General features: G+C 51.6%; 1 protein-coding gene across 1 annotated transcript in view; it reads left to right on the top strand.

Annotated features, from left to right (window-relative positions):
- LOC103810846 (equilibrative nucleoside transporter 3-like) overlaps positions 1 to 1800 on the top strand; it is a gene marked incomplete at its 5' end in the record, with an annotated part of 2634 nt that extends 834 nt beyond the window's left edge. The window contains 3 exon segments of the mRNA XM_009083769.1: positions 431 to 452; positions 454 to 582; positions 1131 to 1800. Of these exon segments, the coding sequence (XP_009082017.1) occupies positions 431 to 452; positions 454 to 582; positions 1131 to 1800 (821 nt within the window).
- Positions 1801 to 11784: the final 9984 nt, after the last annotated feature.

The raw sequence follows: 11784 nt of genomic DNA, 5'->3' as shown, positions 1-11784 counted from the left end.
TGGTTTGAATTCCCATCTGGGGGAGTGCGGAAGAGAGGTGATTATATGTGTGCTGGTGGAAAGTCAGGTTTAGGCTTTGGGCAGGGCTTGGGCCTCCTGTGCAGCACTTGGGATGTGCAAGCCCAGCAGGGTGGTCCCATCCTGACCCTTGTGTGTGCAGTGGCTGCCTTGGAAGGAGATGCAGGATGGCTCCTGGGCTGTGATGTTGCAGTGAGGTGTGGAAATGGGGATGAGGTGGTGTGTGCAGCTGCAACCTGAGCTGGGTTTGGGGACCATTAGTGTGGCGTAGGGGGTGAGCTGCGTTCCCTGGGGAGTTGTGCATGTCAGAAGGTGTGAGCAAGAGGATGATGCTGGTTCTGGGTTTTCCCTCTTGTTCTCTGTCCCTCACCTGTGCCCATGTTGGTTGCTCTGGCTCTGTTCCCACACACAGGTCAGGCCATGGGTGGCACTTTTTTTTCTGATAGACCTGGCAGCCGCGGCCGATGTTACTGACAGCGCCTTGGCCTACTTCCTCACCGCTGACATCTTCATCGTCATCTGCATCATGGTGTACCTGCTCCTGCCCCGCCTGGAGTACTCCAGGTGTGTGCACCAGCCTGCCGGGGCATCCTGCAGGCATGGCTCAGGAGGGTTTGCTGCTGTTGATGCTGAGCAGGGTTGCTGGGGGGTCCATGAGATGCTCTCTGTGCTGGTCCCTGCCCTGTCACCTCCAGCATCTCACTGTGCTTCCACCAGCCACACTTCCCCTTTCCACTGAAACCACGGACTGAAACTGGGCACCCACCCCAGCACATGCTGAGCTTCTGGCAAGCTTCCCTAGGGGCTCAGGGTGCTGACACCAGGGCTCCCAAAATGTGTGAAGTCAGTGGAAAGCTGTGAATAGGAGGCAGCCAGTCAGGTGGGTCCCCCATAGGACATTTGTATCTGCCACATCCTGCACTGATGTGCATGACCAGTTGGTCTTAGTAGTGTTTGTAACCCCCAAACCTCCTGACCCCTAAATGCCTGCATGCAGTGGGTCCAGTGGACAAACGTGTGTCACCAGCTTCTCTCCTGCTCTCTCTCCAAGTCTCAGTTTGTGTTACCCAGCAAACACTTGGCTAAGAGCCTCCCTCCTTCTCTTTCTTGAGGTATTACCTGAGCAGCCAGAACGAGAGTCCATCCCTGGCCACTGTGCCACCCAACAGCTCCGCAGAGGATGAGGCAGAGCCAGGAGGCACCACGAATCCCTCCTCCCTCACAAAGAGTGCTGCCATCCCCCCTCTCCGCCCCATCCTGCAGAAGACTGCCCTTCTCGGCTTCTGCCTCTTCTACATCTTCTTCATCTCCATCATTATCTTCCCTTCCCTCTCCTCCAACATCGAGTCAGTCAGCAGGTCCTCGGGAAGCCTTTGGAGCACTAAATACTTTGCACCACTCACCAGTTTCCTCCTGTACAACTTTGCTGACTGGTGTGGGAGGCAGATCACGGCCTGGATCCAGGTGCCTGGCCCCAAGAGCAAGCTGCTGCCTGCCCTCGTCCTCCTCAGAACCATCTTCCTCCCTCTCTTCATCCTCAGCAACTACCAGCCCCGCTCGCACATCCGGACGGTGGTCTTCAACCGAGACCTCTACCCAGTGATCTTCACGGCACTGCTGGGGCTAAGCAATGGCTACCTGGGGACACTAGTCATGGTCTACGGCCCCAAAATCGTGCCAAAGGAGCTGGCCGAGGCAGCAGGGGTGGTGATGACGTTTTACCTTGTGCTGGGGCTGGCTGTGGGGTCTGCCTGTGCTGTTTTTGTGGTCCACCTTGTGTAGAGAGGCAGCTGGGGGGAGGGATGCCCTCGGTTTATGGTGCTGCTGTCAGGTATTTAGGGGTTTTTTTCCCAAAAAAATGTCAGGCATACCATGGCTTAGAGGCTGCCTGCCTTGAGAGGGAGGTGGCTGCATCCAAGGGGATGCAAGGGGAAAGACCCCCTTCTGGGAAGGGATATCCCCTGTGCCTGGGAAGTCCTGTCAGACATTGTCACTCCCCAGCTCAGTGGACCAAACAAACCAAAAAAAGCCTCATCCCCCCCAGGGAGCTCAGGGAAGCACCAGGGTCACACACAGGGATTCTGTCCCTCACCCCAGTGCCAGGGAGTGGCTTTCTGGGGCCACCATGCAGGTTTTAAACTGAGCCCAGGGCTCTTGGGGAGCCTTGGGCTTTGCTGCCTCACTGTTAGGGGCTCAGCCCTGCAGGGATTGTGTGGTCCTGGGGGTATCCCCCTCATCGAGCTATGATGGTGGTGTTGAGCTAAAAGGGATTTCAGCCCTGGAGCACCTTCACACAGCTTGGAGATAGGAGCCTCTCCAGGGATCAGGGCACTGTTTTCCAGGGATTTCATACAAACATTCCACAAAAAAAAGCCACATTAAGGGAAACCTCTTCACTTGGACTCCTGCTTGCTTTAATTTTTCTAGGTAAAATTGAGTTGAAGGATCATCCACCTCCCAGCATGGTGCTGCTAGTGCCAGGGCTGTGTGTCGTGGCCAACCTGAGACTATTTTTCTTCCTGTGACTGTGGTGTGATGGTTGTGGACACCAAATTACCTGTCTGACCCCTAGTGCTGAGTGGTCCTAACATGAGGTTTTTAAGATGTCTTTAGCCTGTGTTGAGAGAGGTCTGTGAAAGCCAGGAAGAGGTATGAGAGAGGCTCTGGTGTGATGTTCACAGGAGCAGTCTGGTTAATTTATGTAGACAGGCAGCATATGGTCTCCAGATGTTTGCAGAGGGGTGTGCTACTGTGACACCCAAAAATACAGCCTACCCAAAGAGGACTGGCTTTTAAAGTCACTTAAATCCCATATGCCAATGCAGCCTGGGCTAAATCCAATTATTGTATTTATAGTCTCAAATTGTCTGGATTTATGGTCCAGGAGAGGTGAACTGATAAGGATGTAATGGCAGAGCCTGGCACTGCAGTGATGCCTCAGGGATGCTGTCTGTGGAAAATACTTACTTTGAGACTGGGTTATTAGCTCATGCTCTACTGTTGGGATGCTCTCAGCATCTTCTGCTTGTCCAAGTAGTGGCGGAGCTGCTGTTTGGGGTTGGCAGCCATCCCCATGCTGTGCTGGTGTGAGGCTTTACTGGGAGAACAGCAGGACCAATGGTGGTTATTGCCACGGGGTGACATGTGGCCTTGGTGGGTGTTGGCTTTTTTATAAAAATCCTTTCTAGTGTTCAGTTTGGGCCACTGGCATCACACACACAGTTTTCATTTACAGTTGATTTCTTTTCTAACATAAGATCCAGACACAAGTGGAGAATTCACTGGAGCAACTTTCCAGCACACAACTGGGCACATGTGGGCTCTTAATCCTGTCCTTCCGTGGACCTTCAGCCCCCAGCACTTGGCCAGGGACTTCCTGGACTCAGAGGAAAGTCCACCCAAGGGCTGAGGGTAGGGATACTGCTTATGGGGGTCAGTGCTCCCATCGCTTCCATGGGCAGTGGACTAATGCACTAGTTGGTCAAAAAGCCCAAACCAGCTGTGTGTTGTCAAACAAATTCACTTTGTGGCCTTTATGCTTCCCACTTGAGAGCCTACCTCGTGCTTTGCTCTCCCCAGCTCATACCTTTTCCTCTGATCCAAAGAATAATGAGATTCTGCTTGTTTTGTCACTGCTCTGTAGCTCTGCTCCTCCTCTCCTTTGTGTTACAGACCAAACACCGCTTGAGGCAGAACATAATTATCTGGTACCGTTGCTAATAAAGATAATTCTTGATCCTGTGCAACTGCTGGTGCCTCGAATGATTTCTCTTGCAGATGCACTGATGCATGCAGTTTTAACTTGCATTTTTCCTTCTGGTCATCCTCTCCCAGCTTAGATTTTAAACTCAGATTACTGACAAGGGCCTGGGGAAGGACCCCTGAAAGAACTGCTTTGAGAGCCTGGTGATTCCAATTGAACACTCCCAAATGGTATGCAGGTAGAGCGAGCTTATGGCATTGGCAGGGGGAAGGGGACAGAGGGACTTATCCTTTGGTTTTGGTCGTATTCAGCTAAGGAGTGATAGAGAAATTATAGGAAAAAGCAGTGCGGGTTCAAATTGGGCAAGAATCAGGTGTGGGTACAAAGCAGGGACGGCTGGTGGGAGCACCATGGTACAGGGATGGAAGCTGCCAGGCAGCCTGAGCCATGAGCCTGGGGGTGATCCCCTGCAAAAGGAGACAAGTGATTTATAGGAATTTGCATATAACGGCTGGGAAGTAATTACAGTGCCTGGGTGAAGTCACATCTGCTGCTCAGTGTGGGCCATAGCCAGGAGCTCAAGGTAAGGAACAGCAGGATGGTGGTGGCAAGGCAGAATGAAGGATGCTGTAACTTGGATGCACCAAAGTGCAGCCACAGCTTTTGTCTCAATGGGTTGAATTTGTGTCCCTGCCCATGGTAGGGGTTTGGAACTAGATTATTTTTAAGGTTCCGCCCAACCCAAACTTTTCCATGATTCTGTGAATAATGTGTCTGACAAGGAATGCAGCCATTGACCCATTTCCAGGCCAGGAAATCTGCTCTATGCCACCATCAATGTGGGACAGCCAGCAGAAATGCTGCAGGGGTCCAAACCTACCTCTGGGCACTTATCTGGGAGATCACACATTTTTCCTCTAAGTCTCAGAGAGCCTTACAAGAGGGAGTTGCTCCCTGAATATTGGACCTGGGACACCTGAGTTCCAGAGGAATACCATGGGTGTGAGCAGGGCTGGACCTGAGGTGGGTTCATGAGTCTTTCTCACCTGCCCAAAGTGGCATTGCCAGATTTTCTCTCTTTAGTTAGCACCATCCCCTCAGCTGCTTAAGAGAGCCTAGAAGGGTTGTAAATGTTTCCCCTCTCACAGCGAGGCAGGTGGGTGCTGATCCAGCAGGGGAATGACCACGAGCTCTCCTCAGGGCTTGGCCACATTTCATTTGTGGGTGTAAAATGAGCCATGCAGGCACTGCAGAACTCATGAGAGTAAGCCCACAATGTGAAACTGAACCAAAGACAGGCACAAATCCCCCTGCATGGTGTCCAGCACTTGGGGCCCAGCACCACTGGCACTATGACCTGGAGAAGGAAGAGCCCCTGTGTTCCCTAGCGCTACAGGGGCTGGCAGCCCGGCACGGGGGATGCTGTGCTGCCCCACACTGCCTCTTCCAGCTGCCTTTGGAGTTAAATCCAACCAGCTTAGGGGAGATGAAAGATGGGAACTGGCAGAGCAACAGCAGATCTGGAAGGAGGGCACAGGGAACTGGAGGGGAAGGGATGAAAGGGGAAAGGGGATGCATCTGCTGCAGCTTCTGCTCAAAGGAGACTAACTGAGGCCATGCCCAACCTGTTTTTGTCCTCTCTCCTGGCCCTGTGGTGCCAGCTACCCCTCCTGCTTCAGAGCTGAAGCATTTAAGCCATGGGATTTGGGACTTTAAAGCAAACAAATGTGCTGGAGGAGGAAAGGGAATTTTTATTATGGAGCAATACTGCAAGTGACTTTCTTTCTGATCCTCAAAACCTTGTCCAGCTGGTCCTCACTCTGGAGTGTCCCCCAGGGTAGAAATGCTACCACCTCTCTATCTGTGACACCAGCGTTTGCATTACTGAAGTCTTGGTGCAGTGCTATTACCTTCTGGGAGGTGGGAAGCACCTCTGAGACAACCTTGTTATCCCTCAGCTTCACCTTGGTGGTGGCAAAAGAGAAGCACTGCAGCCTCTTGGCTGCTCCATTGCATATGTTTTGGGGCAGGGCTCATCCCTTCAGTGTTTGGCCCTGTGGGATGCACTGCAGGCCAAAAGTGGGATTGCCTTTGGTGGAGTAATAGTGGGAATGAGGGCTGCTGGGGTGGTGGTACATGGGCAGCGTATGGAGAGCCATCACTCCACAAGAGACAAGGTGATGCTCTCCAACCTCTTCCATAGCCATGGAAAAGGTATTTCAAGGTATTTTAGCTCTTGGCCCCTTTTCTCCTTCATGGGGAAGCTTGAGCCAAGGGCTTGAAACCCTTGGGCAGTGAGGCACTGGCACAGGTTGCTCAGAGAAGCTGTGGCTGCCCCATCCCTGAAAGCATTGCCAAAGCTGGTTTGGATGGGGCTTGGAGCAACCTGGGCTAGTGGAAGCTGTGGCAGTGATTGGAATGAGATGTTCCCTTCCAACCCAAACCTTTCCATGATACCATGAAACACCACTTGGTCACCATCTTCAGCAGGGGCTCAGGGAGGACTGTTGTCCCTAGGAGAGGGGCCGAGCTGATCCTATCCCTCCATGGGTGCTCCAGAGGAATAAAAACCCTGGCTTTGAACCCTTGCCAGCCAGCTGCAGGCTTGCCCGGCTGCTGTTCTCCTTTCACATGTTTTATGGAGTAATTTGTACTATATTTACACAGCAGTGATAAACAGTTTTTAAAATGGAAGCAAAGAAAACGCTGCTGGATGAATTGTTACAAAAAAGCCCTGTTTGCCATTCCAGCAGGGGGAAAAAAAAGGGATAAAAATCACCATCCTAGGGACATGCTGTTCGTCAGATCGGGGTATTTTTTCCCTTGATTTGTGTGCCTAATGTGAGCAGAAGAAGTCGCAGATGCATGCTGAATTCTGCAGGGAACATATGCATGCATTTAAATCATTTACAGCATTTACTGGTGCAATTGTAAAGCACATTATTTTTCTGCATTTGTAATTAGGCTCCAAACAGATGGTGAAGGACTGTAGCTCCTGATTAGACAGCCTTGTGCTCTGTTGGACAGCACTGCGAGAACAAACCAAGATGAGAAACTTTTCCTCCTAATTTATGGCGCCGTGCGGGGGAGTGGAGGAGCTGAGCCTGGCTAGGTGCAAACTCCAGCGTGCCTGGAGCTGGGCAAAGCTGGGAGAGCCTTCCCTCTGCCACCCCTGCCTGCTGATGGATGGGCACACAGACTCGTCCAATGCAGCTTCCACCCCAGACCTTGTGCCCCTCCTTGCTCTGTGCTGCACAGCTCGGGGTACCTGACAGTGCAGGGTGAAGTGGCTGCTCCGACAAATGCTTGTGATATGGAGCAGAAGGCTGAGGGCGAGAAGGGGCTGGAAAGCAGGAGCACCTCTGGGCTCATGGCTGTGTACAAGGAGCAATGGTGCCTGCCTGGCATCAGCTCTGCTCTTTGGCATCGCCACCTTCTTGCCTCACTGGAGGATGGGTAGAGCTCTGCTGGGGCAACCTTGGGAGCTTCAACAGCAACATGTCATTGTCCCATTGGATCTCCAGCTGCAGGACCTGGGTCCCATTTTAAACACATCACCTTGGAGACCTGACAACCTCATTTTTACCCTTGAACAGCACCAAAAGCTCTTCACAGCCAAAGTGCAATTCCGCTATGCTGAGCCTGTTTTCCTTTGCACATACCCTCCCTTCAGTTGCTCAGGAATCCCTCACTGTAGTCACCCCACTATCCTGTACTCACATGGAGAATTTGTTAGGTGTTATTGGCACTTCTTCCTGCAGTTTCCCATTTTGCTGATTTATGTCTCTAAATCATAGGATCATAGGTGTGTGAACCCAGACAAAATTGGTTAAGTGAGAGGCAACTGGGAGAGGGCAGAAGAGGAGCACAACATCAGTCTGAGCAGCTCAGGTGGACCCATGGGGCTGGAAGTTGTGTCTCTGGGCAAGCAGCATTGGAGCCTTCCAGGATTCCCCTGAGGCAGCTGTGTGACCAAATTTACTTCATGTCCCCTTTGCTGGTTCCACCCAAGCTGTGGGGATGGTGGTCACCTTCCCTAGAGGTTTTATCTTGCAACTCCACTGGGTTACCAGCAAAGTTTGGCCAGGAGGGAGGTCATGTTCTACCTGGCACAGCCCTCTGGTGTTCCCAGACCCCAAACAGGGGACAACCTGCACACACAGCTTGAAGACCACATTGTAGGGAAGGTGACCCAGCAAGGGGTATGATGACAGGGAACAGGAGTCCGAGATGGGGAGATGCAGAGGGCTGTGGCATAGCTGCTGTGCCTGTGAAGAGATGCTATGACTGTGAAGAGATGCTGTGCCTGTAGATGGCACCTTTTCCTCTACTGAAGAGGAGAGAGTAAACCGAGAGGAAGAAAAAAAATCCCAGATGGTACGGTAGGGCTCAAAGCTAAGAGAAAGATGCTTTAGGTGTGTGTGGCATGAAGCAGCGCAGGGTTGTCATCTCCAGCTCCCAAGAGCCCTCTCACTGTCGCTGCTCTTGATCCAAGCCACCTGGATCATCACTGAACCCTTGTTACTCTCTGAGTTTACTAACATTCATTACTAGGAAATTACAAGGGCTATTAAAAAAAAACAGTGAAAAGCACTTCCAGCTGCTTAGAAAGTTGGTACAAAGGGGTTTTTACCCTCATTAACCCCTTCTGGATATAACAAGCACAGGCCAGAGCCACAGGGTACTCTCAGTGTCCCTAGCAGGGAACATGTCCTGCTGGCTCTGACTTGGGCTTCACAGGGAGACGATGCATTCTGCACATGGGCTCCTTCAGCGTCTGCAAAGGGCAGAGCTTCAGGACTTCAGCCAGGTCCTGCAAGGCTTTTTTGGGCTCACACCTTGATCCTTCTGGCCATGTGTAATCCCCACACTGTACTCTGGATAATGAGTCCCTGCTGTCCTGTCCCAGCTGGGGGTGCTTGGTCCAAGGGTGGCTCAGCTGGACCCACCTTTAAGCAGAGGCTGGCAGATCCCTGACGAATGATGCCACAGAGACTGGGCATGTGCTACAAAGCTGTGCTCAGATCCCACCCTTCCTACCATCTCCATACGGAATATCACCTTACAAAGATGCAATTTGAAACCCTGTACTTCTATATTTCTAAAGGGGAAGAAAACCAAAACCAGCTGCTCTTTCAGTGCTTTTCTTCTACAGAGAGAGAACTTGAGCAGTCCCTTAACTTTGTTTAGCTTCCTCTCCAGACTTCTTCACTCATAAATTCCTAGACAAACAGCATGATCCTAATATTGGCCTTAAAATTGTGTGTGAAATGGACCTGGAAATTAATTTCACACCGGAAAAACCAGCTCACTGTCAGCCACAGCACAGGTGGTCGAAAAGAAAACTCTGCGACCGCTGTCCAAATTAATTCTGTGGCTCGGGTGAGAGAGTAGCACGGGGGGAGCTGCCTCCCTTGTGCCTCCACCCCAACCACACCACTACGGGGGTGCTGCAAAGTCATGGGACATGGAGGATACCACCACCCCCACGGGACTTGTGGTCAGGAGGGACAAAAATCACCGTGTCCCCCAAGAAGTGAGAGCAAGGGGCATGGGCTGCTTTTTCCTGAGCATAAAACCATCTTGCACTTTTGCACAGGTTTTACTTGCTACAAAAAAGGATAGTAGTTTGGGGAAGCACATCAAGGGATCCTTGTGGGAGATTCCTGGGGAAAAGGAGACATGAAGAAATGACTGATGGCACAGTACTGCCCAGGCTGGTTGTCAGGCAGTGATGTCCATGCAGACCCTGGAGTCCACAGCAGGCAGAGATCATCCAGTACTGTGGTGGGGCAGGATTTTGCACATGTCCACATTTTACCTGCTTTCCATGCGATATTTCAGCTATTTAGAGATGAATGAGGATCCCATCTCTCACAGCAGAAGGGCTGGAGATGGCAGAGAGAGGAATGATCCACTGTAGGGATAGCTGGGTGGAGGAATGCTCCGTGGCTAGATGGAAAATGAGAGGGGGAGCGGCCCTGCAGTACAATTTCAAGGTTGAGTGAGTGGTGCCAGGAGAAAGCCTGTGAAAGGCTCTGCTGATCTGCTCTGTGTTTTCAGGCAGGGCAGAGATGGGAGGTCGTGGGATATGGCTCCAGAAAAATCAGGTTTCCCAGTAATGAGCCCATAGAGAAGCCCAGGATAGCTGGGAGGTTATCCCAGCCCTCCTTCTCCCTGCTTCAAGGCTGTCGTTAATTATGGTGGCCTCCTATCCCAGTAGCAACTGGGAGCATCCTTCTGCTCACAGTGCATCACTTGCTTTTACTCCCTTCTCTTCCCAGCTCTGAGCCTGTTAAAAGGCACGTCCCCCACGGGCTGTGTCTCGGAGCGACATGGCTTTCCCCAAACAGGATCTTGGGAACATCAGCTCAGTGTGCTGGTTTGAAGTCCAGCCTGCACTGAGCTATTTGCTGTTCCTGCCTGATTTAAACCAAACTTGACAGGGAGGTACAGATCACAAGGTACTGAATTCCTGGGGGTTTTGTGAACCTAGGCCCTGAAATCCCACTAGTTCTCCTTCTCCTCCTCATGGGAAAGGCTGCAGCCTGAACTGAGAATGGGACCAGGAGCCCAAGCCAGACCCATTGGCCAGGAGGAGCTCTGCTTGGTTAGAGCTGAGTTATGTAAAACAGGTGACACTCTTCAACTGGGTCGGGATGTGAGCGGAAATCCGTGGTGTGAAGGCAAGGCATAGGAACTGAGCAGAGATTAGGCAGAGAGGTGTGCTTCTATTTAAATAGAAACCCTGACCTGAATTTATCAGGAGAGTCATTAAGTGAGACATCACTTGTGTGAAGTCAGACCGGCTACATGCACTGAGGCCTGAAATGTGTCTTTGAGTTGCTTAATGTATGGTTTTACTTTGGTTCCTCCCCTTTTCTTTGGTTGCTTCTTCATCTAATTAGTTACTTGATATTATGGATGTGGCTGGGATGAACACAGTGCAAATACCCTGGGTGTGTACCCACTGCTGTATGCCCATGACGAGGGCAAGGAAGGGATGAAGAGCCCAGGAGAGATGAAACAGTCCTGCACTCCTTGTGACCTCCAACTTTAGGGCAAGCTCAGATACCAGGTGCAAATCCTCAGCAAACCCCATACAGCCAAGGTGTGATGAGAGATTATTTGCCAGCACCTTCATTAGCTGCAGTGCTCATGGCATTCACCTGTTTGCCAGGGACTTTGGTTGTTAACCCCAAAATAGGTGTGCCATGGGTGGCTCTGGGGTGCAGGGTCTGCCAGCAGCTTAGCCAAGTTTGGGAGGGAAACCCCGATCCTGTGGGACCCTGCAGAGCCTCCTTCCTCCAGAGTGCTCTCACCTCTGCCCAATTCAAACCAATCAGCCCAGGGGCTATGATAATTGCATAATTAGCAGAAGCTGCTCAAGAGAGGCAAAGGCTTAATTATCCCCTCCTGCTCCTGTAGAGGCACTTGCTTACTGATGCTCCAGGACAAGGGGTGTGGAGGTGAGCAAAGGGAAAGCTCCCCACATCTATGGACATGTTTAGGGCCGGGTTGGACAGGGCTTGGAGCAACCTGGCTTAGTGGAAGGTTCTCTGCCCATGGCAAGAGGTGGAATGAGATGTTCTTGAGCACCGCTTCCAGCCCAAACCATTGCAGGATTCTGTGATTCCCAGGCAAGGCTCTAGAATGGGCTTTAGCAGCACAAACTGCACTTGTTTAGTGTTTTATTTAAAATTGGTCCTGATGGGACCTGGTGGGATGCTAAAGCTCCTCCAAAGCCCCACATGGTGGGAGGCTGATGTGTGCAGGAGGACAGGACCCAAAGCCCTGACTCTCCTGGGATTTAGGGACATGAAGTCACTCCCTTGGTGCAAGGATTGGTGTTACTGTAGGTGGCTTTATATGGCTTTGTTGCTTCCAAGAATGCAAGAGATGGGGTGAAGCAGTGCAATTTGGCTGTTCTCCCTAAAGCTGCTTGTAGGGAGGTCTTGGACTGGAAACAGGAATATCATGCCAGGCTCAGGAAAGTCAGGAGGACACAGATCTGGGGGAACCGGTGGCAAGAAGGGTTGGCTGGAAATGTGGCACGGTGGCTG

Source organism: Acanthisitta chloris, unplaced genomic scaffold (assembly GCF_000695815.1).
Source record: "Acanthisitta chloris isolate BGI_N310 unplaced genomic scaffold, ASM69581v1 scaffold41561, whole genome shotgun sequence".
In the NCBI taxonomy this organism is placed as follows: Eukaryota; Metazoa; Chordata; class Aves; order Passeriformes; family Acanthisittidae; genus Acanthisitta; species Acanthisitta chloris.
The sequence above is the reverse complement of the archived record's forward strand: the minus strand, read 5'-3'. Positions and strand labels throughout refer to the sequence as shown.